We start from the raw sequence: 27552 nt of genomic DNA, 5'->3' as shown, positions 1-27552 counted from the left end.
ACAGGAATAGAGGGGAAATCTTCCAATGGGGATGCTAGTACAGATTCACTAACTTTGGAGGGATTTCATCTCACTTCCTGTTGTGGCTACACAACAGGAAATGCGGGAAAATCTACCCCTTTGGGATAAAAAAAAACTGTCAGGGGTAATAACCCTTACTTTATCCAAAAATACCTTTAGTTTTACCTTTAGTGTTGTTCTTGGCATCATCATTCTAGTTTGCGCTAAAGTTATATCAGCTGCATACACATCCAGTGTGTGTGTAATTAAATATTTTTTTTTATTAGTTGGTGCTGTGCTATACGCCAAAACAATATACATAAAACATAAAATGTATATGATATAAGAATAGCACATTTCTGTAAAAAAATACAAAATTATTACACGTGAAACAACATGAAGAAGCGTAAATGATTTAACAGTTTATGTACAAAGATTACAGTCCCACAAGTCCACAAAAGTCCAAATTAAAGTGATATCCAAAACTTCTATATGACACCATCACCAGGAGGCCCCCCGTGGGTATAAGTCACCTCACTGCAGGGCCTCAAATATGAGGCAACAGAAGCCTTATATTGCCCAAAATTATAAAATCAGCAGCTGCGGATGGTTGTCAAGTCAGCATAACACAGAGTACTACAGTGGAACCTCGGATTGCGAGTAACGTGGTTAACAAGTGTTTAGCAATACGAGCACTGTATTTAAAAAAATCCTAACTCGAGCAGGATTCAGGCCAAAACAGTGTGCAGTACCGCGTTTGGCCTGAGGTGGGGGGGCAACGGAGTGGAGCTGAACGACACCGATCGAAGCCGATCGGCGCAGTTCGGTAATGCTCAGAAAGACTCGGAAGGAAAGACACAGAAATGCTCCATTCCCGAGCCTTTACGGCGGACAAATCGAACACCTAACTCTGGCCCCGTACACACGGCCGAGGAACTCGACGTGCCAAACACATCGAGTTCCTCGGCCAGTTAAGCCCTGAAGCCGCCGAGGACCTCGGCGGGCCGAGAGCTCCCATAGAACAACGAGGAAATAGAGAACATGTTCTCTATTTCCTCGCCGAGGTCCTCGTCGGCTTCCTCGGCCGAAAGTGTACACACGGCCGGGTTTCTCGGCAGAATTCAGCCAGAAACTCGGTCGGAAGCTGAATTCTGCCGAGGAAACTGGTCGTGTGTATGGGGCCTGACAATTCTGACATTTTGGAGACCAGTGACACCAATACAGTGATCAGTGCTAAAAAAAACACTATCACTGTACTAATGACACTGGCAGGGAAGGGGTTAACGTTGGGGGTGATCAAAGGGTTAAATATGATCCTAGGGGGTGCTTTCTGTGTGGGGGGATGCTTTGACTGGGGGAAGACAAAGATCAATGTTCCTGATAAGCAGGAACACAAGATCTCCATCTTCCCCTCTCACAGAACGGTGATCTGCCTTGTTTACATTGACAGATCGCCATTCTGCCTCTCCTGAGAACGGGTTCCGTTGAACATTGGGTCCGTCGGACCCACTGATTGGCTCCTGCTGTGTTTCAATCACAGCAGGAGCGGGTCGTGGGTGCATGCACGTGGGATTTCAGACCCAGTGCACTAAATCGCGTACAGGTACGTGATTTCATGCAGGAGAGCCGCCCTGCCGCAGTATATATGTGAGGGGCGGTCCAGAAGAGGTTAACAGACATGTGGGAATGCACCATTTAATGCAAAAACATATCCATTCTTTTTTTCTTTGAGAAATCAGTTGATCTACCACAGTCAACAGTTGCTACAAACTATTTTGTAAGTGTGTGAATGATTAGAGTACTAATATCAATATTGATCTGTCATATTGTTTCTGCTCTGTCTTTTTAGTCACTACCACATCTACAATAAGCAGTCCCCCCTCAACAAGTAAGTTATTATCATTAATGAACAATTACCAAAAAATCACCTGATCCAGCATATAAATATGATTTATCTTCTCCCTGCTATTGCATAAATGTTATTAGGGAACAGAGTTTTACAGAATACCAGATCAGTAACACTTTAATGACCACAAACAACATTCACAAAAAAAAAAAAGAAAAAAACGGTGGCCTCAAATCAAAATGAAGCCATCTAAGAAATGCTGCTAGCAAGACCTAGAGGTGATTCCAGAGAGCGGAGCAGTTTTCATTGCACCAATAAGGGCTCATTTACACTTGCTTTGGCTTCAACACACATTAACGGCTAGTTTACACTTGCTTCAAAACAAGGCTTCAGACACGCTTTGTTAAAGCTCTCTGAACTCTAGTCAAAGCTCCTGTCACTAAATAAAATGGTACGCTTACAGTCCTGTTTACACCTGCTTTTGCTTTGCTTTGGCTTTACTTCAAAGATTATACCCCATATAGCTTTAGTGGTGCTTCAAAGCGTATTCAAAGCCTCCATAGAAGTCTATGGCAAAGCTCGCTTGAAGCCCCACTGAAGCATCATCGAAGCCCCAAAAAACATCATCAAAGCCCCACAAAGCCTCACCAAAGCTTCGATGAAGTCCCACCAAAGCCTCATCGAAGCCCCACCAAAGCCTCATCGAAGCCCCACCAAAGCCTCATCGAAGCACCAAGCAAAAGCAAGGATGGAAACAGGACTGTAAGCTAACAATTTTATTTAGTGACAGGAGCTTTGACTGGCATTCAGAAAGCTTTAATAAAGCCTGTCCGAAGCCACGTTTTGATGTAAGTGTAAACTAGCCCTAAGCCCAACTGCTGAACTATTTTAATTGAGTAAAGTTCTGTAGCTTTTTTCCCCTTACTGCCTCCCATGAATTCTTATTGGTCAGTGATGGGCCAATAAGAATGTGTGTGGCAGTTCAAAGAGAGCAGGCTCCAACACTATAAGGCTTTGTCAGTATAGAACAGCTCAGTGGTTAAAGAGGAGTCAGTGGAATTTGCTGCAAGTAAGAAAAGCCGGAGCAAAAATGAGAGAAAATAAATAAGTGGAGGGCTGACATGACTGGGGAAACAGGGTACAGGATAGTAGAAGGTTTAGGATTGGGAAGAGACGTTTAGTGGGAGGGGGAGAAAGTAAGAAAAGGGGCTGTCCCCTCCCCCACGTCACCACAGTGTGTGGGATATATATATATATATATATATATATATATATATTGTATATGGACCGAGCCCATGTAAAGTAATAGGACAGGCTACTGTGAGGTATTGGAACGGAAGGATAAGGTTTACCTGGAAAGGTAGAAAAGAAGAATGGTGGGGCAGGGAAGGGCAGAAGGGCAAGGGGTAAAGGCGGTCAAAGGAGCAATGGAAAATACAGAGGTCCCTGACCCATCTAAATTTCATCATGGTGCCTTGTAATTTAGATGTGAGTTTCTCATTGATTAGAACCCATAAGATACAGGCTTTAACTTGGGCTATTGCTAACGCGTCAGATAGCTATGAGCTTGCTATCCTCTGCGGCTATCAGAACATGGACCATCAAAGCATGTTGTGATCTCTGCTCCAGAGGCAGTAGGTTTGACTTTTACACGTTTCACAAGCCTTCCCTTTTGTGAGTGCGCTTTTATTTATTAATAAATATTGCTCACCTTGTTTACTACACTATGGAGGTTGTACTGGTCCCTTTTGCTTCCATAAAGTGGTCTGGTAGTGAGAAATGATGTTCCACAGGTGTGCAGCAATGATCCTGTATTACTGGAGGTACCTTTTGCATGTGTGGTCCTTTTTAATACATTGATTTGGTTGCACCATTTGCAGTGTTTGTTGTTGCAAGGTTTGGTCCCATTTTGCATCTTTGTAATCAGAATGAAGTTTCCTGCAATTTTATTGGTTGGGTGGTTGCCTGAAACCCAAGACACAATTTTAAGCCAGTGTTGAATACCCCACATGAATCTAGGCTCATCCTCATACCTACTAAACAGACAGAGACATGAACACTGCCCAAGGTTATGTTATATTTTCACATACCCAAGTAACAAGGATAAGTTAGGTTAGCTCTATAAAGGAAATAACCCGATATGAATAACCTATGTACTAAAACTTAAGTGCATGTGACAACCAAAAACATTTGAAATAAATAGCATATATCTTTATAAATGACCTATATATTTTGTCCTGCACAGCCTGTGTTTATGAAACAGTATGCAAATGGACCCAGTGGTTTGATGTCAGCAAGCCAGAAAATGATCCGGACAGTGGCGATTTTGAAACCTATGATGAGATAAGAAAACATCACACATTCTGTAGTGTGCCTGACCAGATTCAGTGCAGAGGGGTTAATAACCCTGATGTCAGCTTGGATGATTTACAACAGACTGTTCACTGCAATGTATCGTTTGGGCTAATCTGCCGGAACAGCGAGCAAAATCTATTTGACACCCCCTGGCAGAAGTGCTACAACTACGAGGTCCGAATGGACTGCTGTGAGATTGTGTGTGTCCATTCAACAGCTCCAACTCCCACTACAACTCCTACCACCACAACTCCCACTACAACTCCTACCACCACAACTCCTACCACCACAACTCCTACCACCACAACTCCTACCACCACAACTCCTACCACCACAACTCCTACCACCACAACTCCTACCACCACAACTCCCACTACAACTCCTACCACCACAACTCCTACCACCACAACTCCCACTACAACTCCTACCACCACAACTCCCACTACAACTCCTACCACCACAACTCCCACTACAACTTCGACTACCACCACCATCACAACTTTACCTACACCTACACCTACAGGTGAGTAAACTTTGTTTTTCAAGTTGTATCAGTAAATTAAAAACAAAATCAGTCAATGAGAAATAGTGAACTTCAAGGAACAAAGGGCAATTATCTCTGAATTAGATTCAAAGTATATTATTATAAAACACCTCTGAGAGTCTCTTCCTATGATGAGAGGGGGTGTGTGCCTTTCCTCCCAATCAACAATTTTGGATATCTTGGCTGTATGCCCAGATATCACACAGAGAACACTTCCTCTATGTTTTCATTGCATTGAGAAGCACAGAGACTCAGGTCTAAGGTTGGTTTCTCTTTTATGTGAATTGGATGTGAGTTACCCCGCATCAAATTCACATGACAGGCGAGTGTGACTGGTTCTCAATGGAGCCAGTCCACACAGGTCCGAGGCACACGTGGTCCAGATTGCAGAAGGGTCCTGTGTGTGTTTGGGGCCGCTTCAGGTGTGAATTCAGGCAAAGATTCGGACCTGAATCTCATTTGAACCGGTGAACAGACATGTGCCCGACCCCAGGCCAAAACCCGCAGCTGCCTATACTGTATGTGAACCCGACCTAAGATAAGGTAATCTATAAAAAAATTGAAAGGTTTTGTTCAAACTTTAATCTTTATCTTTATACTGTGTTTTCAGAAGAACAAATGCAATCATTTAGGAATTGGATGAAAAGATTAGTGTACCATCACAATTTTGGTAGTTACGGTAAATTGTGCACCTTTTAGGCTCCATGCACACCTGCTTAAAAGCGCTCCTAGCAGCAGCTTTCCATTGTTTTTTTCTGCTTGTAGAAGCAAATAGTGTTATCCTATGCAGAGCTTTTTTTCTCAGAAATTAGGTGCAGGAACTCTACCACGACCCAGTTCAGATTTTACAAAGAAGTAGAAGGGTATTAAAGGGGCATTAAATACCAGGATTGCATTACATACAGAGTGCAGAGTTCAGGGGGGTTACACACAGAGTGCAGAGCTGTTGCTTGTAAACACAGAAACCAGACTTCTGTGTTTACAAGTGATTGTGGTGAGCAGGCACCAAAGGGTCTGAGCCAGAGGTGGTGGAACTGAGTTCCCCCTGAAAAAAAGCCCTGATCCTATGTGTCTATGCACACCACTATTTTAGTCTAGAAGTGTTTTCAGTTTTGAGGGGAAAAATAAATAATTTTGCCAGCAGAAAAAAAGCTGAAAGTTACTAAAAACTGGCACTAAAGGTATTAGGAGCATCTAGCTTTTTTTTGTAATTTTTTTTAGCGTATAGTGTGCATGGATCCTTAAGGAAATTCTTAATTTAATCTATTAGAAAAAGAGGTACCATATATATATATATATATATACTGTATAAACGACATATCATTGTTTGAAAAAGGAGTCAAAACAGAGAGTAAGGGCCCTTTCACACCAGCGGACAGAATGTCCGTATTTCATCCATCCGTTTTTGGATGAAATACGGACATACATGTATCCCTATGGGATAGTGGGTGTCAGCGGATGTCCGCTGACATCCGATCTCATCGGTCCCCGCTATGCTCCTATTCTGCAGACGGAGGAAAATCCTATTTTTACATCCGTCTGCAGAGCGGATCGGGTGAACACGGACAGACGGTCCGTGTTCATCCGATCCCCCCATAGGGGAGAGCAGAAATCTGACAGGGCGGTCCCTGCATAGTGTGCAGAGACAGACCTGTCATCTGCCGGCTCAGTGGGGATCAACAGAGCGATCCCGCTGAGCATGCGGATGAGACATGTACGGATCCTCACGGGATCCGTATATGTGAAAGGGGCCTAAAGGACAAAAAATCCAGGAATGAATCTTAAAACACAATCAGTAAACATAGTTCTAGTATCCCTGTGACTACACTTGTCTATGGGGATACAATGGTAGCAGAGTTGGTGTGGATAATGTTATTACTCATTTCTCCATTTTGTATGAATTTATGGTGGGTGGAAAGACTGGAAGGAAGGTACATGAAATAATATGGGACCTACTGAGTATTTTAGGGACAGACAAGTCCCAGAGTTATTAAAAAGAAATGACCTGTCTGTTCACTAAAAACCATTGTCTATATGATCTGGGCAGTTTATGTAGAAGTTCCATGATGTACAATGCTCAGTAATGTACAGACACAACTCTTATTACATCATTATGATTTGTGTTTCAGTCTGTGATCTGAACTGCAACTGGACACAATGGTTTGATGTCAGTTACCCGAAATCTGGACCAGGTGGAGTGGATAATGAGACTTATGTGAACATCAGAAATCTCGGCTATGAATTTTGTGAGAAGCCAGAGGAGATTGAATGCAGAACAGACAGATTACCAGATACACCACTGGAAGACTTGGGGCAGAAAGTGACCTGTGATGTCTCCACGGGCCTTGTGTGTGAAAACAAAGACCAGACATTTCCACCAGTGTGCTACAATTATCAGATCAGAGTCTGCTGTCCACCTGACATTCCTGATTGGTGTATATCAACTCCCAAGCCCACTACAACTAAAACAACACCACCTACTACTACTACAACAACATCACCACCTACAACTACTACAACAACACCACCTACAACTACTACACCACCTACAACTACTACAACTACTACAACACCAACTACACCACCTCCAACTACTACAACAACACCACCTACAACAACTACACCACCTCCAACTACTACAACAACACCACCTACAACAACGACAACTACTGCAACAACTACACCACCTACAACTACTACAACAACACCACCTACAACAACGACAACTACTGCAACAACTACACCACCTACAACTACTACAACACCTACACCACCTTCAACTACTACAACAACACCACCTACAACAACGACAACTACTGCAACAACTACACCACCTACAACTACTACAACACCTACACCACCTTCAACTACTACAACAACACCACCTACAACAACGACAACTACTGCAACAACTACACCACCTACAACTACTACAACACCTACACCACCTTCAACTACTACAACAACACCACCTACAACAACGACAACTACTGCAACAACTACACCACCTACAACTACTACAACACCTACACCACCTTCAACTACTACAACAACTACACCACCACCTACAACTACTACAATAACAACAACACCACCTACTACAACAACTACACCGCCTACAACTACTACTACAAGGTCTACAACTACTACAACTGAAAGTACAACGTCCACATCTACTCTATCAAGCACCACCCTTTCTCCAACAACAGGTAAGTTCAGAATTGCAGCCTTTTAAGATTTCTGAAAAAGTGAAATGTGGCTCAGACAGTACGAAAGTTTTTATTAGTAAAGTATTTTTGTGCATTTGTATTGCAAGTAGGAATTTTGAGGAAACATTTAATAAAATGTTTCAGTTAGTGCAGAGTAAGCTTTCTCCTTGCAGTGATCACTGTATAGACTTTCAGGCAGAAAAATAACAATATGTTTATTAAGCGCTGCGTAAATTGTTGGCGCAATATAAATCCTGTATAATAATAATAATAATAATGGTATCTACACTTTCACAAGAGAAAGGACCAGTGGGGAAATGCCGGAGCTCTTGTACTCTGTGTTTTCCTTTCTGGCATCATGTACAGGTCAGAGAACCAATGATACTGCTTGTTGCCGACTTGTGCCCTGTAGATGTATATTTCGCACACCTCCCAACCTTTTGAGATGAGAATGAGGGACACCTATTAGCAAACGTATGTAGGCATAGGACACACCCCTTGCCACGCCCCCTAAAGGAGAATTATACAAAAAAAATCTTAGTTAAAACCCCAAGTGCTTTTTTTTGCCATTACTATTCCTTTATATTGGCTTCTGGAATTTACCAATGCATCAGTTTAGAAATCAGATGAAAGGTTTAGCACTGGGAAACACGTTTTTATAGTTAAAAAGTGCATTTTATATACAACTATATAGATCAGATCAAAATGAGGGACAAATGAGGAGGAAAGAGGGACAGAGGGACATTGCTCCAAATCAGAGACAGTCCCTCGAAATCAGGGACAGTTGGGAGCTCTGTATTTAGGTATGTAGAGACAATAGGAAGCCATACTGCTTCTTGGAATGAACCAAGAACAGAGACAGCTGCTGGCTTTTAATAAATGGACACTTACATGTCCTGGAGTCCAGCGATGTTGGTACCACAGCTGATGTTTATACTACATATCATTGTTTGTACAAGGAGTGAAACAGAGAATAAAAGACATAAAATCCAGGAATAAATCTTAAAACATAATCAGTAAACATAGTTCTAGTATCCCTGTGACTACACTTGTCTATGGGGATACAATGGTAGCAGAGTTGGTGTGGATAATGTTATTACTCATTTCTCCTTTTTGTATGAATTTATGGTGTGTGGAAAGACTGGAAGGAAGGTACATGAAATAATATGGGACCTACTGAGTATTTTAGGGACAGACAAGTCCCAGAGTTATTAAAAAGAAATGACCTGTCTGTTCACTAAAAACCATTGTCTATATGATCTGGGCAGTTTATGTAGAAGTTCCATGATGTACAATGTTCAGTAATGTACAGACACAACTCTTATTACATCATTATGATTTGTGTTTCAGTCTGTGATCTGAACTGCACCTGGACAAAATGGTTTGATGTCAGTTACCCGAGACCTGGACCAAATGGAGGAGATTATGAGACTTATGTGAACATCAGAAATGCTGGCTATGAATTTTGTGAGAAGCCAGAGGAGATTGAATGCAGAACAGACAGATTACCAGATACACCACTGGAAGACTTGGGGCAGAAAGTGACCTGTGATGTCTCCACGGGCCTTGTGTGTGAAAACAAAGACCAGACATTTCCACCAGTGTGCTACAATTATCAGATCAAAGTCTGCTGTCTACCTGACATTCCTGATTGGTGTAAATCAACCACCAAGCCCACTACAACTAAAACAACAACAACTACTACTACTACTACTACTACAACACCACCACCACCTCCAACTACTACAACAACACCACCACCTCCATCTACTACAACAACACCACCACCTCCAACTACTACAACACCTACAACTACAACACCTTCAACAACTACAACACCACCTACTACTACAACAACACCACCTCCAACTACTACAACAACACCACCTACAACTACTACAACACCTACAACTACAACACCTACAACTACAACACCTTCAACTACTACAACAACTACACCACCACCTTCAACTACTACAACAGCTACAACACCACCTACAACTACTACAACAGCTACACCAACACCTACAACTACTACAACAACTACACCACCACCTTCAACTACTACAACAGCTACACCACCACCTCCATCTACTACAACACCTACAACTACAACACCTTCAACAACTACAACACCACCTACTACTACAACAACACCACCTACAACTACTACAACACCTACAACTACAACACCTACAACTACAACTACAACACCTTCAACTACTACAACAACTACACCACCACCTTCAACTACTACAACAGCTACACCACCACCTTCAACTACTACAACAGCTACACCACCACCTTCAACTACTACAACAGCTACAACACCACCTACAACTACTACAACAACTACACCACCACCTTCAACTACTACAACAGCTACACCACCACCTTCAACTTCTACAACAGCTACACCACCACCTTCAACTACTACAACAGCTACACCACCACCTTCAACTTCTACAACAACTACACCACCACCTTCAACTACAACAACACCACCTACTACAACAACTACACCACCACCTTCAACTACTACAACAACAACAACACCACCTACTACAACAACTACACTGCCTACAACTACTACAACGTCTACAACTACTACAACTGAAAGTACAACGTACACATCTACTCTATCAAGCACCACCCTTTCTCCAACAACAGGTAAGTTCAGAATTGCAGCCTTTTCAAGATTTCTGAAAAAGTGAAATGTGGCTCAGACAGCACGAAAGTTTTTATTAGTAAAGTATTTTTGTGCATTTGTATTGCAAGTAGGAATTTTGAGGAAACATTTAATAAAATGTTTCAGTTAGTGCAGAGTAAGCTTTCTCCTTGAAGTGATCACTGTAATAACAATATGTTTATCGTATCTACACTTTCACAAGAGACAGGACCAGCGGGGAAATGCCGGAGCTCTTGTACTCCGTGTTTTCCTCCTGGCATCATGTACAGGTCAGAGAACCGATGATACTGCTTGCTGCTGTCTTGTGCCCTGTAGATGCATATTTGGGTATGTAGAGACAATAGGAAGCCATACTGCTTCTTGAAATGAACCAAGAAGGCTCCTTATGGCAGACGGGGGGGGGGGGGGGGGGGGGGTTAAATCACAGAGATCTTAAGCTGGCCATGCACCGGTAGGATTTTGGCGTGAATCCTTTTTTATTATTTTTTTTTCTGTTGGTTACATTTTCTAAGTTAGTCCTTTCCTCCCGAACTTTACTTTCCCTGACCTGCCCCTTTCATTCTTTAATTTTCAGTTCAAATAATCATAGAGGCTCAGCACCACACGTGGGCATTACCGAGGGCAATCTGCATTTATATGCCGCCTGCTTAGGAACATTTACTCCTCCAGACTGACATTCACCCATAAATGCTTTTTGGTATTTACATAACTGCTCCTAAGAGCCAACACACTTCTTTCATCAGGACTGAAGGCTCTTGGGAAAGGCTACTGTGATGTTTCAAGGGGCACATCTTGCTAGCCCCTCTTATCAGTCATGATCTGTTTTCATTGCATAGAGAAGCACAGAGACTCAGGTCTAAGGTTGGGTTCCCTTTTATGTGAATTGAATGTGAGTTACCCCGCATCAAATTCACATGACAGGCGAGTGTGACCGGTTCTCAATGGAGCCAGTTCACACAGGTCTGGGGCGGCTGCGCTCCTGATTGCAAAAGGGTCCTGTGCATGTTTGGGACCGCCTCCAGTGCGAATTCAGGCAAAAATTCAGACCTGAATCGCATCTGGACCGGAGAACAGACATGCACCGGACCCTAAGCACCAACCCGCGGCCGCCTTTATGTGAACCGGCCTAAGAAAAGGTATGCTATAAAAAATGGAAAGGTTGTAATTAAACATTAAGCAGTTGGCGTTTTTTTTCAGCTGCCCCTGAACTCTCTTCTGTTATCCTATCAGTACATGTACACAGGGTCCTTTCTAGGCAGTTGAGTTTAGAAGCAATTTTTGGAACGCAAACAAATGCGTCAGGACAGATGTTCAGGGGCATTCGAAATGCCAAATGCCTGTAACAGCTTGTAACCTGCGTTTAGCCGCGTTTCAATTACAGGGGGTTTTCATTTTTTACTATTTTATTTGTTTCTTTATTTTAAAAGCTTCTAAACGCAGCTTTTAAGTACCGTATATACTCGAGTATAAGCCAAGTTTTTCAGCACATTTTTTGGTGCTGAAAATGCCCCTCTCGGCTTATACTCGAGTCACTTTTTTATGCCTGATCTCCCTGACTTTGGGGACCCGGTACCGGCTGGCCATAGGTCCTCTGGACCCGAAACCTGGCACACATGTAGCCCCAGTTCTCCGCTACACGTGTGCAAAGGTTGCTGTCTGGGGGACCTACTGCCAGGAAGCACTAATTTTTCAAATCCAGGCACCCCTTCTATATACTCCCATGTTAAACGTAAGTCTAGTCATGGGCACAGTCAGGCATGGGCACAGTGAGGCATGGGCACAGTGAGGCATGGACACAGTGAGGTATGGGCACAGTGAGGCATGGACACAGTGAGGCATGCACATGGACACAGTGAGGCAAAGTGAGGCACAGTGAGGCATGCAGATGGACACCATAGGCTTATACTTGAGTCAATACTTTTTCCCAGTTTTTTTGTGGTAAAATGAGGTGCCTCGGCTTATATTCGAGTATATATACAGTATTTTGTTTCTGCTTTTAGAAGCAAATAGTGTTATCCTATGGGTCCATGTTCACCACTATTTTAGACCCCTTTCACACTGAGGAGTTTTTCAGGCAGTACAGCGCTAAAAATAGCGCTGCTATACCGCCTGAAAAACTCCTGCACTGCATACTCAATGTGAAAGCCGGAGGCCTTTCACACTGAGGCGATGCGCTGGCGGGAGAGAAAAAAATCTCCTGCCAGCAGCATCTTTGGAGCGGTGAGAGGAGCGGCATGTATATTGCTCCTTCCCATTTAAAACAATGGGAAACCGCGGCAATACCGCCCGCAATGCGCCTCTGCAGAGGCGCATTGCGGGTGGTACTAACCCTTTATCGGCCGCTAGCGGGGGTTAATACCACACCACTAGTGGCCGAATCCCGCGGCAATTCCGACGGTATAGCGCCAACGGTACCGCCACCGCGTCTCCCGCCGCAATGTGAAAGAGGCCTACGTCTAGTAGCGTTTTTGAAACTTTCAGTTTCGAGGGAAAAAAAAACATTTTTCTTTTGCATTTTTGACAGCGTTTTGCCAGCAGAAGAAAAAACTGAAATCTCCAAACAGCTGTTAAAAGCTGGCAAAAAAATGGTATCAGGAGCATTTTACATTTTTTTAGTTTATGGAAATTCCTAATTTCATCAAATAGAAAAAGAGGTACAATATACTGTATAAACGACATATCATTGTTTGTACAAGGAGTGAAACAGAGAATACAAGACATAAAATCCAGGAATAAATCTTAAAACATAATCAGTAAACATAGTTCTAGTATCCCTGCGACTACACTTGTCTATGGGGATACAATTGTAGCAGAGTTGGTGTGGATAATGTTATTACTTATTTCTCCTTTTTGTATGAATTTATGGTGGGTGGAAAGATTGGAAGGAAGGTACATGAAATAATATGGGACCTACTGAGTATTTTAGGGACAGACAAGTCCCAGAGTTATTAAAAAGAAATGACCTGTCTGTTCACTAAAAACCATTGTCTATATGATCTGGGCAGTTTATGTAGAAGTTCCATGATGTACAATGCTCAGTAATGTACAGACACAACTCTTATTACATCATTATGATTTGTGTTTCAGTCTGTGATCTGAACTGCACCTGGACACAATGGTTTGATGTCAGTTACCCGAAACCTGGACCAAATGGAGGGGATTATGAGACTTATGTGAACATCAGAAATGCTGGCTATGAATTTTGTGAGAAGCCAGAGGAGATTGAATGCAGAACAGACAGATTACCAGATACACCACTGGAAGACTTGGGGCAGAAAGTGACCTGTGATGTCTCCACGGGCCTTGTGTGTGAAAACAAAGACCAGACATTTCCACCAAACTGCTACAATTATCAGATCAAAGTCTGCTGTCCACCTGACATTCCTGATTGGTGTAAATCAACCACCAAGCCCACTACAACTAAAACAACACCACCTACTACTACTACAACAACATCACCACCTACAACTACTACAACAACACCACCACCTCCAACTACTACACCACCTATAACTACTACAACAACAACACCACCACCTACAACTACTACAACACCTACAACTACAACTACAACACCTTCAACTACTACACCACCTACTACTACAACAACACCACCTACAACTACTACTACACCACCTCCAACTACTACAACAACACCACCACCTACAACTACTACAACATCTACAACTATAACACTCACAACTACAACTGCAACACCTTCAACTACTACAACAACTACACCACCTACTACTACAACAACACCACCTACAACTACTACACCACCTCCAACTACTACAACAACACCACCACCTACAACTACTACAACATCTACAACTACAACTGCAACACCTTCAACTACTACAACAACTACACCGCCTACTACTACAACAACACCACCTACAACTACTACACCACCTACAACTACTACGACACCATCTACTTCAACAACAACACCATCACCACCTTCATCTACTACAACAACAACACCACCTACAACTACTACGACACCATCTACTTCAACAACAACACCATCACCACCTTCATCTACTACAACAACAACAACGCCATCACCTCCATCTACTACAACAACAACCACAGTGACCCCAACTCCTACTCCAACAACAGGTAAGTTCAGAATTGCAGCCTTTTCAAGATTTCTGAAAAAGTGAAATGTGGCTCAGACAGCACAAAAGTTTTTATTAGTAAAGTATTTTTGTGCATTTGTATTGCAAGTAGGAGTTTTGAGGAAACATTTAATACAATGTTTCAGTTAGTGCAGAGTAAGCTTTCTCCTTGCAGTGATCACTGTTTAGACTTTCAGGCAGAAAAATAACAATATGTTTATTGTATCTACACTTTCACAAGAGTAACTGCCGGAGCTCTTGCACTCCGTGTTTTCCTCCTGGCATCATGTACAGGTCAGAGTACCAATGATACTGCTTGCTGCTGTCTTGTGCCCTGTAGATGCATATTTGGGTATGTAGAGACAATAGGAAGCCATACTGCTTCTTGAAATGAACCAAGAAGGCTCCTTATGGCAGAGAAAAAAAGGGGGGGGGGGGGTCAATCACAGAGATCTTAAAGGAGTTGTAAAGGCAGAAGGTTTTCTATTGATAGAATGCATGAAGATACAAAACTAACTTCTGTGTGTAGCAGCCTCCCCAGCACCCACTAATACTTACCTGAGCCCCATCTCTCTCCAGCAATGTCCACAAGTGTCTTAGCTGTCCGGGACTCTCCACCTGATTGGATGAGACATATCAATCATAGTCATAGCCAATCAGGGGAGAGAGTGGGCAGGACAGGGGGGGGGGGGGTTCCATGTCTGAATGGACACACAGAGCTGTCACTCAGCTCGGGTGCCACCATAGCAATTTCCTTGCTGTGGGGGCACTCAACAGGAGGGAGGGGCCAGGAGCACTGAAGAGGAATGTGAGAAGAGGAGGATCTGGGCTGCTCTGTGCAAAACCAACTGCATAGAGTAGGTAAGTATAACATGTTTGTTTTTTGTTTGTTTTTTATACGAGACTTTAACCACTTCAGCCTCGGGAGGTTTTACCGCCTTAGCGACCAGCCCATTTTTTGTGATATGGCACTGCGTTACTTTAACTGACAATTGCATGGTCATGCGACGCTGTACCCAAATAAAATAGATGTCCTTTTTTTTTCACAAATAAAGCTTTCTTTTGGTGGTATTTGATCACCTCTGCAATTTTTTTTTCATGCTAGAAACAAAAAGAGACCAACAATTTTGAAATAGAACTATATTTTTTACGGCTGTAAAACATATCCAATAAAAAAAAAAAATGTGTATTCTGCTACATAGTTTTGGTAAAATAAATCCCAATAAGCGTATATAGATTGGTTTGCGCAAAGGTTGTAGCGTCTACAAACTAGGTGGATAGATATGCAATTGTTTTTACTAGTAATGGCGGCAATCAGTGATTTTTAGCAGGACTGCGACATTGCGGTAGACAGATAACTGACACTTTTGAAATTTTTGGGGGGAACCAGTGATATACAGTCCCCAGTGCTAAAAAATGCACTGTTACTGTACTAATGACACTGGCAGTGAAGAGGTTAACACCTGTGGCGATCAAGGGGTCAAGTGTGTCCCTAGGGGATGCTTTCTAACTGTGTGAGGGATTGACTCACAAGATGAACACAATGGGGGTTATTTACAAAAGGTCAAATCCACCTTGCACTACAAGTGCAAACTACAAGTGCAAACTACAAGTGCAAACTACAAGTGCAAACTACAAGTGCAAAGTGCACTTGGATGTTCAGTCGCTGTAGATCCGAGGGGGACATAGAAGGAAAATAAAAAACAGCATTTTAGCTTGCACACGATTGGATGATAAAATCAGCAGAGCTTCCCCTCATTTCAGATCTACCCCTCAGATTTACAGAGACTGCACTTCCAAGTGCACTTTCAGTGCAACTTCAAGGGCACTTTACACTTGTAGTTTGCACTTGTAGTGCAAAGTGGATTTGCCTTTCATAAATAACCCCCAGTGTTCCGTTTTCCTTATTAGCAGAAACACAAGATCACTTTATTCATCTCTGACAGAACAGCGGACTGCCTTGTTTACATCAGCAGAATGCCGTTCTGTCTCTCTGGGGAGCGGATGCGGGTGGCCGGTGGACATAGCGTCCACCGGACCCGCTGATTGGCTCTCTCTCTGGTCAATCAGCGCGTGTGCAAGCCCCCGCTGGCTATTGCACAAAAATAGACCTTTTGTGTACAGGGCTTCCATCTTCTCCCGGTCTTCCTTCCCAGCTTGAGTGTTCTGGCCTTCTGATTTGCCGAACTGTGGTGACGTCACTCCCGCGCATGCATGTGGGATTTGTGGCTACAGTACGGAGCTCTAAAAGGATGGAACGGGTATGCTATCCTTTCAGAGTGCATGTGTCAGTGATGTCACTGCAGTGTGAATATCTCCTAAATTGTGCAAGTTTAGGAGATATTCACTGTACCTACAGGTAAGCCTTATTATTGGCTTGTTATTGGCTTATTATTGGCTTATTATTGGCTTACCTGGAGGTACAATTGAAAATTAGGACTTTACTGAGACTTGCTGTCCCATAGAAGGTCAATTCAGTCCAGTTTGCTCCAAAGTCTTTTGCCAGTACCTGGCTACAATTAGAAACTGTAATGCACTTACAAAGAACTACAGTATTCAGTCATGAACATAAGCTGTCAGCTCCCCCAGAACAGTAGAGGGCACTCTCACACCCCCACCCCCACCCCCTCCCCACCAATACAAACTAACAATGTATGCATTCTTAGCTTAGAGAGCAGAGGTTATCCACATACAGCGCAGCCGGCTAAATCATCAGTGGGGTGAGAGTGTCTGCCTCTTCAAATAGCAGTGAAAGTCTGACAGAGGTTCCAATCCTTCCCCACTTTATCTAAGATTAAAAAAAAAATGGCTGGATGTTCACTAAAGAATAAGTTCAGCTTTTAGAAAAAAATATTAAATGCACACATTTTTGCAGAAAAAAAATTGCAGAAAAAAAATAGCTTTTTATTTTTTTACCTACAAGAGCCTGCAAAGCATTGTACCCGCAATCAGTGGATCATGGGTGCAATGTCAGGCTCCAGCACACTCTCCTTCCAGCTCTGTGCCCAAACCATGTACAGGCTTTCAATTACAAAGCTGGAAGAAGAGGGAATGGACTACGAGGGCTCTCATCACCTCCCTGGGACTTGAAGTTTCTTCATTTACAGATTGCTGTGAATAAAAGATGTGGCTGTGAGACCCACACAGCCGCACCATTTTTAAAATGGGACAGCGGGTACATGGAGAGGATTCTCTGCTCACTGTCACAGTGAAAGGGGTGAGTGGGGTACAATGTTACACCCATAGAGCCCTTTCACATGGGCGGATCAGTAATGATCCGCTCCGCGTGTCCGCAAAAGCTCAGCGGGGATCCTCCGTAAAATCCCCGCTGAGCTGGCAGCTGATAGGGCGGTCCCCGCACAGTGTGCAAGGACCGCCCTGTCTTTCCTCTGCTCACCCCTATGGGGGATCGGATGAACATGGACCGTATGTCCGTGTTCATCCGATCCGATCCGACAGAAGGAAGAAAAATAGGATTTTCTTCCGTCCGCAAATGCAGATCTTTGCGGACAATTACGGGTGTCAGCGGATGGTCATCCGCTGACACCCGTAATCACATATGGACCAATGTATGTCCCATTTTTATCCGCAACGGACGGATAAAAATGCGGACATACGGTCCGTACGTGTGAAAGGGCCCTAAAGCCTTTAGCATTTAAGTGCTAAATCCTAAAAACAGTAATCCACATCAACCGATCATGTACAGTGGAACCTCGGATTGCGAGTAACGAGCGCTTCTCAATACGAGCAATTTTTTTTTTTAAATCCTGACTCAGTTTGCGAGTGTTGTCTCACAACACGAGCAGGATTTAAGCCTCTGTAGTGTGCAGTACCGCATTTGGCCAGGGGCACGGTGACACTCGGAGCCGTTCCTAAATACTCTGAAACACTCGGAAATATGCAGAAAAACTTTTTTGTGTGTTTCCGAGCCTTTCGGAGGGTTCCTGAGTACAGCCAAGCTGTCTCAGAGTATTTCTGAGTCTCTCCGGCTCTCTTGTTTCCATTGACTTTTATGGGGAAACTTGCTTTGATATGCGAGTGCTTTGAATTACAAGTATTCTCCTGGAATGGATTATGCTCGTAATCCAAGGTTCCACTGTACCATGTTATTGAAGTCATACAGGTAACTGTTTAATTTTAAATATTTTTATAGGTTGCAGCAAATATGAATGGTCACTTAGGTTTATTAAACCATTTCAACGGTGGACACCCTTAGGCCTCGTACACACGACCGAGTTTCTCGGCAAAAACCAGCAAGAAACTTGCTGGGATTTTTTTTTTTGCCGAGGAAACCGGTCGTGTGTACATTTTTCGACGAGGAAACTGTCGAGGATCCCGCCGAGCCAAAAAGAGAGCAAGTTATCTATTTCCTCGACGGGAATGGAGAAACTTGCCTTGTCGAGTTCCTCGACAGCCTAACAAGGAACTCGACGAGGAAAACGATGTGTTTCGCCCGTCGAGTTCCTCGGTCGTGTGTACGAGGCCTCACATTCTGTAGATTGTAAACCTGCTGGAAATGATCTTTTCAATACAAGTCTTCTGCAGCCTACAAAAATATTAGGGACACATAATATGGATTTGTAGATGTAGTTGCACTTTAAGTTATTTTTCATGTTAAAGGTTTATTTTCTAAATAGGTTCCATTAAGCTAGTGCAATGTTGGTTCACTCACCTTTTCCTTCTAAATGTTTGTTTTCTCTGTCTGAATTTCTCACTTCCTGTTTCTCCTATTTAGAAAATAAAAAAAGGAACCTTTACAACCTCTTGAAGTTGTATAGGCCCTGATTGAGGTTTACTAATGTGACGCACAGTCCGCACTTTTCGGGAAATCACTCCCTATATATACCTACATACATACAGTACATGTGGATCATATACATAATATGAATATATACATACGGTACATACATACATACATAATATAAATATACATACTAACTGTGTGTTCTGTATTTTTGAACTCGGTTGTAAATAACTAATTGTGCCAAAAGCATACACATCCAATCCAACTACAAGCAAAGTAACTTCTATCACTACTACTACAATTACTCCAAGCACCACAACATGTACCACAGAGGAACCTGAGGAAACAACACCTGTTACCTCAGAAACCACTACAACTAAAGTAACTACTACTTCCACTAAGCCTACTTCAACAGGTAACACAACACTTTATTACATTTCATCCTATTTCTGTCTCTATGTCATGTTAAAGACACCTTGTCAAGGGAAAGAAAATGCAAATAAAATGTCTGCACATGTTACCTCAGAGCAATTCCAGCGATGCATTTTCTGTCTGTGTCATTTTTGGGAGTCAATATCAGATTGGTGCGGCCAGTAGTGTATTTAGGGTTTATGCTGCCCTAGGCCTGACTAAACTTGTGCACCCCCTAATTTAAATATGACCCACCCCTTCCTGTCAAGGCCACTCCCCTGGCTGTTCAAGTCCCGCCCTGAATTTTTTGAGTGGAGACACTAGTTCTGAGGGCCTGGGGGAGGGGCAATTGATTCCCTTAATTTGCATAGATTTCCTCTCATTTCCTGCCTGGCTATGGGGCAGGAAGTGAAGGGAAATGTTTGCAATGGGACGGGGATGGTAAAAAATAAACTGACAGGGGCAAAAACCCTCCCTTACTCTATCAAAAATGAAAAAAAAAAAAAATAAGTTCTACTTTAAGCACAAATTTCTGATCATTTTATGGGGAGGACTAAGAAGATATAACCATGCCAATGATGCAGCAGAAAACATATAGCACAGTGAGGAAGGTTTGTGGTCCAGCATGATAGAACAGTCAAAATTAGAAGCGGCTCCCCCCTCCCGCCTGCATACCGGAAGCAGTGCGGACGCTTTATGGAGGCGCTAGACTAATTTGCCTCTCGGCCCAGTCCGCCCCATAAGACTAGCGCTACACTAACAAGCCGGCGGGGACTCTTTCCGTGCAAAGTGCTGCCCTAGGCCTTGGCCTTGTCGGCCTAGGCCAGGATACAGCATTGGGTGCCACACTTACTACTAACCATTAAATAAATAAAATCCAAAATACCTTCTATAAAATCATACACTTTATTGTCAAAAGTATTGGGACACCTGCCTTTATACGCACATGAACTTTAATGACATCCCAGTCTTAGTCCGTGGGGTTCAATATTGAGTTGACCCACCCTTTACAGCTACAACAGCTTCAACTGTCCACTAGGTTTAGGAGTGTGTCTATGGGAATGTTTGACCATTCTTCCAGAAGAGCATTTGTAACGTCAGGCACAAATGTTGGTATAGGAGGCCTGGCTCGCAGTCTCCACTCTAATTCATTCCAAAGGCATTCTATCCAGTTGAGGTTAGGACTCTGTGCAGGCCAGTCAATTTCTTCCACCCCAAACTCGCTCATCCATGTTTTTACGGACCTTGCTTTGTGAACTGGTGCGCAGTCATGTTGGAACAGGAAGGGGCCATCCCCAAACTGTTCCCACAACGTTGGGAGAATGAAATTGTCCAAAATGTATTGGTATGCTGACACCTTAAGAGTTCACTTTACTGGAACTAAGGGGCCAAGCCCAACCCCTGAAAAACAACCCCATACCATAACCCCCCCTCCACCAAATGACAAAGCAAGATAAAGACATGGATGAGTGAGTTTGGGTTGGAGGAACTTGACTGGCCTCAACCCGATAGAACACCTTTGGGATGAGTTAGAGGGGAGACTCTCTTCCAGCATCATCCCCTATTAGAGACACATGGTGAGGTACACATAAGGGGGCCTGGGGAAGCTAGACAAGGAGCCTCCAGAGCTCTCCAAAGCAAGCTGAGTTGCACAAACCCCCCCACCCAACGTGACCCCTGTCACACATCTCCCCTTTTTATGACATTTAGGACATTCCATTGTTTTTATTAGGAACAGTATTTTCTGAGATACCCGTTTTAATATTATTGTGCGGCAGATGCAAATTAAATCACTAAAATCTCATGTAAGCTTTACCATGTTAAACAAATATCAAAAGTCACGTTCAATATGTTTCAATCTACAGCTTTCATTAAAGTAATACCTGGTAATTCTGGCATGGAGGTCCTTGTGTAGGCACTTCCTGTTAGAGGGTGACAGCACTCTCTCCTTCTCTCCCAATTGATCTTGTGTTGTCACTCTGTCAAATGCTCTCAATACAGACTACGTGTGGCTGTGCTTCACACATTACATGGGTATGATCAGGGATGGACTGGCCATTGGGACTACAGGGAGTTTCCCGGTGGGCCGATGGCTCTGTGGGCCGGCTTCAGTGACAGCGGACCGCCTCCCCCTTCCGCTTCTCTGTCTCTCCCTTCCCGCAGCGCTCACCTCCTCTCCCTCCCCGCAGCGCTCACCTGGGGGGAACAAAGAAGCAGGGGGAGGACCAGAGGAGCAGGGGGGACGACAGAGGAGCATGGTGGAGGGGACAGACAGCTTCTGCCTAATCTTGTCCCATAAGGGGAGGGGGCACGGAACTGATTCTTTGCGCCGGTGAAATAATGTCTATCTTCCCCACTGGTACTGCCTATAAGTACCAGTACCAGCCGTTCTACTCCAGCCGTTCTACTCTAATAAAGTAGAACGGCTAGTGGCTAGTAAAGGGGGAGAGGAGGCTTGGGTGGGCGGGAGGGGGGGGTTGCGGGAGTTGTCGGGCCGCCATGGGAGAGACCTGTCGAGGTGGGCCAGTCTGGATGAATTCCAGGGCCAAATTTCTGTCCCAGTCCAGCCCTGGTATGATCCTCTGTTATCACCATCAGGAAACATATTGTACCTCAATGAATGATGTGCAGCTGCTGAGTACATACATGTAAACAGGATATGGCTACAAAAGGTCTGTACAAGGTTTGCAGTGCTAAAATGCAACAAAGGATGAAAAAAGTGAAAATGGCATTTTATTATGGAAAGATCAATCAGAGTGCATTTTGTAAACCTATCTTTTTCCTTTTTCTTTCTTACAGTTCCGACAACAACTGAAACAGTGACCACTACCACTTCTGTATCCACGCCACCTCCTACTACTACTACTACAACTAGTTCTACTACACCTTGTGTGTGTAATTACGATGGGGTAACAAAGCCTCCAGGTAACACATACATTACTAAGCTTTCCTTTTTTTTATATATATTAACAAATTAGTCAAAGGGATATATTAATAAAATCTTTTAGCCCAAAAACAGTCTTAAAGCGGGAGTTCACCCATTTAAAAAAAAAAAAAAAATCTCCCCTTAGCTTCCTGCTCGTTCGGTCTAGGGGAATCGGCTATTTATATTAAAATAGGTGCAGTACTTACCCGTTTTCGAGCTGTATCTTCTTCCGTCGCTTCCGGGTATGGGTCTTCGGGAGCGGGCGTTCCTTCTTGATTGACATTCTTCCGAGAGGCTTCCGACGGTCGCATCCATCGCGTCACTCGTAGCCGAAAGAAGCCGAACGTCGGTGCGGCTCTATACTGCGCCTGCGCACCGACGTTCGGCTTCTTTCGGAAAATCGTGACGCGATGGATGCGACCGTCGGAAGCCTCTCGGAAACCTGTCAATCAAGAAGGACCGCCCATTCCCGAAGCCCATACCCGGAAGCGACGGAGAGGATGCGTCTCGTAAACGGGTAAGTACTGCACATATTTTAAAATAAATTGCCGATTCCCCTAGTAATAACGAGCAGGAAGCGAAGGGGGAAAAGTGCCCTCTAAGGGTGAACCCCCGCTTTAAATATGGATCCAACCAAACTGACATAGAGGTAATTTACAGCCATGTTACATAGATGTAAGGAAGCTATTGACAAAGAACTCCATTACCAGTGTTGCCAACCCTCCTGATTGACATTTAATGACACGACATCCAAAATTTACTGGCATAGCCAAGTTTTTACTGGCATTTCCAAAAGTTACAAAATTACAGTGTTAAGTGCAAATTCCAGTATTTAGGTTACAAACACGTGGAATTTGCAATTAGCAATGTGATTTAAGGTAGATATTAAGGCAAAAAACATATTTCTTATTCTATTTTCCATATAGTAAGTAAGTAGCTCAAGGACAGGACGCTGGAGGGCAAGAAATTAGAATGGGCAGGTATACACACATGAAAATGACTCTCACAGTGATACTGACAGCAGTGTGCAGCAGTACAGAAGATGATAACATCTCACAGACACAACACGTCCCCTCCTGAGTCACAGTGAGGCCCCGTACACACGACCGAGTTTCTCGGCAGAATTCAGCCAGAAACTCTGTCGGAGCTGAATTCTGCCGAGAAACCCGGCGTGTGTACACTTTCGGCCGAGGAAGCCGACGAGTTCCTCGTCGAGCCAAATAGAGAACATGTTCTCTATTTCCTCATTGTTCAATGAGGAAACTTGGCTCGCCGAGATCCTCGGCGGCTTCACACAGAACTCGACGAGCAAAACGATGAGTTTTGCCCGTCGAGTTCCTCGGACGTGTGTACGGGGCCTGGTAAATCCTGGCTGTCAAAATGGCAGCCAGAATTTGCTCTGTCTCTTAGTAGCCACTGCAATGTAAAATGAAACATCCAAACAGTGTTTTGTTAAAAGATATTCATGTGCAGACAGAGCAAAGAGGTTCCTATTTATCCTGTTATTAGGACTTGGTCAACCCTAATCAGCCCCATTTAATGCCTTCATCCCCATGGCTATTATTTTTCTATTGATTTTTTTAGGCTATATTTGTTACCTAGATTTTTTTTTTACCTAGATTTTTTTACCTAGATTTTTTTATTTTGGTTGCTAACTTTTTACTGTCACACTGAAACAAAACTGAAAAAATACAAAAATACTTTGTGCAGTTAGTATCATTATAAACAGGACAAAAATTATGCAAACATGCTAACTTTTTTAAAGTACCACTGGTGAAACAATAACATGGGGTCAGTTTTTAACCTAATTTTGTTACTTACTGATTACAGATTACATTAAAAATATTTTTGCAAGACAATTTTGCCAAAATAAAGCTTTGTATGATTTACAGGGTTAGTCCTAAGTAAAAAGTACTACAAATGAATAGGCTTTTGGAAGAAATGTGTAAATTAACTTTCTATAGGGGTATATGATTTACTGCATTTTGCATAAATATTTAAGCAATTTGACAACATTTAGCCTTAGATGCCTACTTAGAGGTTTCAGTATTACGCAGTGAGGAAATATATATATATATGTAACATATACCTCGATTACTGTTGACTGAATTGTTAGTTTCTTTCTTTAGGTCCTGTGACTGATGGGCAACTTAATGAAACAATGTGCTTCATAGTGGTTTGCTATCCAAACTGTGAAATAGGTTTGGAGACAATTATTTGCAACACAACAACTACTCCCACACCAACCCCTACTACAACTACCACAACACCTACCACAACCACAACTGAACCCACAACAACAACAACAACAGAAACCCCTACTACAACAAAATCCACAACAACTACTACCACACCTACTACAACACCCACCACAACCACAACGGAATCCACAACAACACCAACACCAACAACCACTACTACAACTACCACAACACCTACCACAACCACAACTGAACCCACAACAACAACAGAAACCCCTACTACAACAAAATCCACAACAACTACTACCACACCTACTACAACACCCACCACAACCACAACGGAATCCACAACAACACCAACACCAACAACCACTACTACAACTACCACAACACCTACCACGACCACAACTGAACCCACAACAACAACAACAACAGAAACCCCTACTACAACAAAATCCACAACTACTACCACACCTACTACAACACCAACCACAACGGAATCCACAACAACACCACCACCAACAACCACTTCTACAACTACTACCACAGCTACTACAACACCCACCACAACTGAATCCACAACAACAACAACAACAACAACAGAACCCCCTTCTACAACAGAATCCACAACAATCACTACTACAACTACTACTACAACCCCCACCACAACCACAACCACAACAACAGAAACCCCTACGACAACCAAATCCACAACAACACCAACAACTACTACAACACCAACCACAACTACATCCACACCACCAACCCCTACTACAACAACTACTATATCATCAACCACACAAAAACCTGGCTGCCCATTTGACCCCCCTCGTGAGGTGAGTAATCTTTTCACTTTATATACATCATATACAAATAAATCCTATATAAAATGTAATGTCTGAGCTTATTGTAAATCTTCTACAGTTGTGTATCTATGTTGTCATTTAATTTTGCTCATTATACCACTTTGTAAATATATGACAATGACAAGTGTTACAGCTGTTTTGTTCATGTTCTTTTGTTCTGCTTCAGTGAAGACCTGCCCAAAACTGACCCAAAACCTACCAACACACCTTGAGACTTAAAGGGGAGTTCCACCCACAATTTCACTTTTTAAATACCCCTGTAATACAAAAGCTTAATGTATTCTAGTAAAGTTAGTCTGTAAACTAAGGTCCGTTTTGTTAGGTTGTTACAGCATTTAGATAGTTTATAATCTAGAAATGGACCGTGGCCATCTTAAGTGTGGGTATCATGAAGCCAGACTGTATGACTTCCTGGATTTCAGCTTTGCATATCTCGCACATGCTCAGTGCACAAGCAATGTAATAGGTTTCAGTCAGGTTTGCAAGGACTACTGGGAAACATGATGCCTATCCCAGAAACCCTTGCAAATAGCCTAGGCAAATAAGGAGGAGGAAGTAATGAAGGACTACAAAATAAAGGTATTTACAAGCAACAAATTAAATAAAAATTGTCCGTTCTGAACACTATGAGATTAGAGCATGCAGCACAGACAAACATAAAAAAATGGGTGGAACTCCACTTTAAGGCCAGTTTACACCACATGCAGTCCAGTGTGTTTTTTTTTCTGCATCAAAAATGCATGGAAAGTTGTTTATATGGTTTTCAATGACATAGTTCACACCAGTGCTTGCAGTTCCAGTGCGTTCCAGTTCCAGAAAAAAAAGTAGAACATGCAGCATTTTACTTGCACTGGACTGTACTGGAACGCTGTAAAACGCATCAAAAACACACTGGAACGCACCTAGATGCACCAAAAATGCACTGGCACACACTTGTCCCTATCTTAAGTTAATAGAAAATAGGGATGAAAAAAGCCCTGGACTGCATCAAAAACGTACCAAAAACGCACTGGAGGGGTGGAAATAAAACAAATGTATGTTTGCTAGCACCTTTGAGGTGCGGCGGGGGGAGGGGGGGGGGGCTGCAAGGAGATTGGAGGGGGGGGATTTGTGTTGGGAGAAGGAATTTGGAGGGGGGGAGGGAGCAGGGGAAAAAACTGCTCTAGGTGGGAACATTTGGGGGTGAGTGTTAGAAGAGGTTGAATGGTAGAGAGGAGAAGGGATTTGTGATAGGAGGAGAATGGGGGAGGGGGGGGGGATTTGTGCTAGTTGGGATGATTGTGTGGTGTCTGTGCTAGGAGGGGGCGATATTTGTGCTAGGAGGTGGATTTGGAGTTGGGGGGGGGGATTGTGTACTCGGAGGGAAAATTTGAGGGGTGGAGGATTTGTGCTAGAAGGGCTGTTTTTTTTGGGGGGGGGGGGGTCATTTTTTCTGAGGGGGGATTAAAGGACTGACATTTTTTTTTGGGGGGGGGGGCTTTTTATCTGAGGGGGGATTGAAGGACTGACATTTTTGGGGGGGGGGGGGGTTGCTGGCACATAATGCTCATACATCTTGAGGGAGACGGCACAGTTTTCCATGTTCGCCCTGGGCTTTAGGTGACCTTGTCCCAGCACTGCGGGAGATTGAAGAGAGC

At 43.2% G+C, this 27552-nt stretch overlaps 1 protein-coding gene across 1 annotated transcript in view; it reads left to right on the top strand.

Annotated features, from left to right (window-relative positions):
* Positions 1-27552, top strand: part of LOC120916797 (mucin-2-like) — a 107363-nt gene that overhangs the window by 46435 nt on the left and 33376 nt on the right. The window contains exons 29-37 of the mRNA XM_040327735.1: positions 1850-1888; positions 4092-4724; positions 6875-7954; positions 9305-10624; positions 13731-14768; positions 19759-19926; positions 22722-22847; positions 24978-25309; positions 25466-25885. Of these exons, the coding sequence (XP_040183669.1) occupies positions 1850-1888; positions 4092-4724; positions 6875-7954; positions 9305-10624; positions 13731-14768; positions 19759-19926; positions 22722-22847; positions 24978-25309; positions 25466-25885 (5156 nt within the window). The remainder of the gene's footprint in view (positions 1-1849; positions 1889-4091; positions 4725-6874; positions 7955-9304; positions 10625-13730; positions 14769-19758; positions 19927-22721; positions 22848-24977; positions 25310-25465; positions 25886-27552) is intronic.

The sequence above is a fragment of the Rana temporaria genome, chromosome 11 (genome assembly GCF_905171775.1).
Source record: "Rana temporaria chromosome 11, aRanTem1.1, whole genome shotgun sequence".
NCBI classification, from domain to species: Eukaryota; Metazoa; Chordata; class Amphibia; order Anura; family Ranidae; genus Rana; species Rana temporaria.
This window is presented reverse-complemented; position numbering and strand designations above follow the sequence as displayed.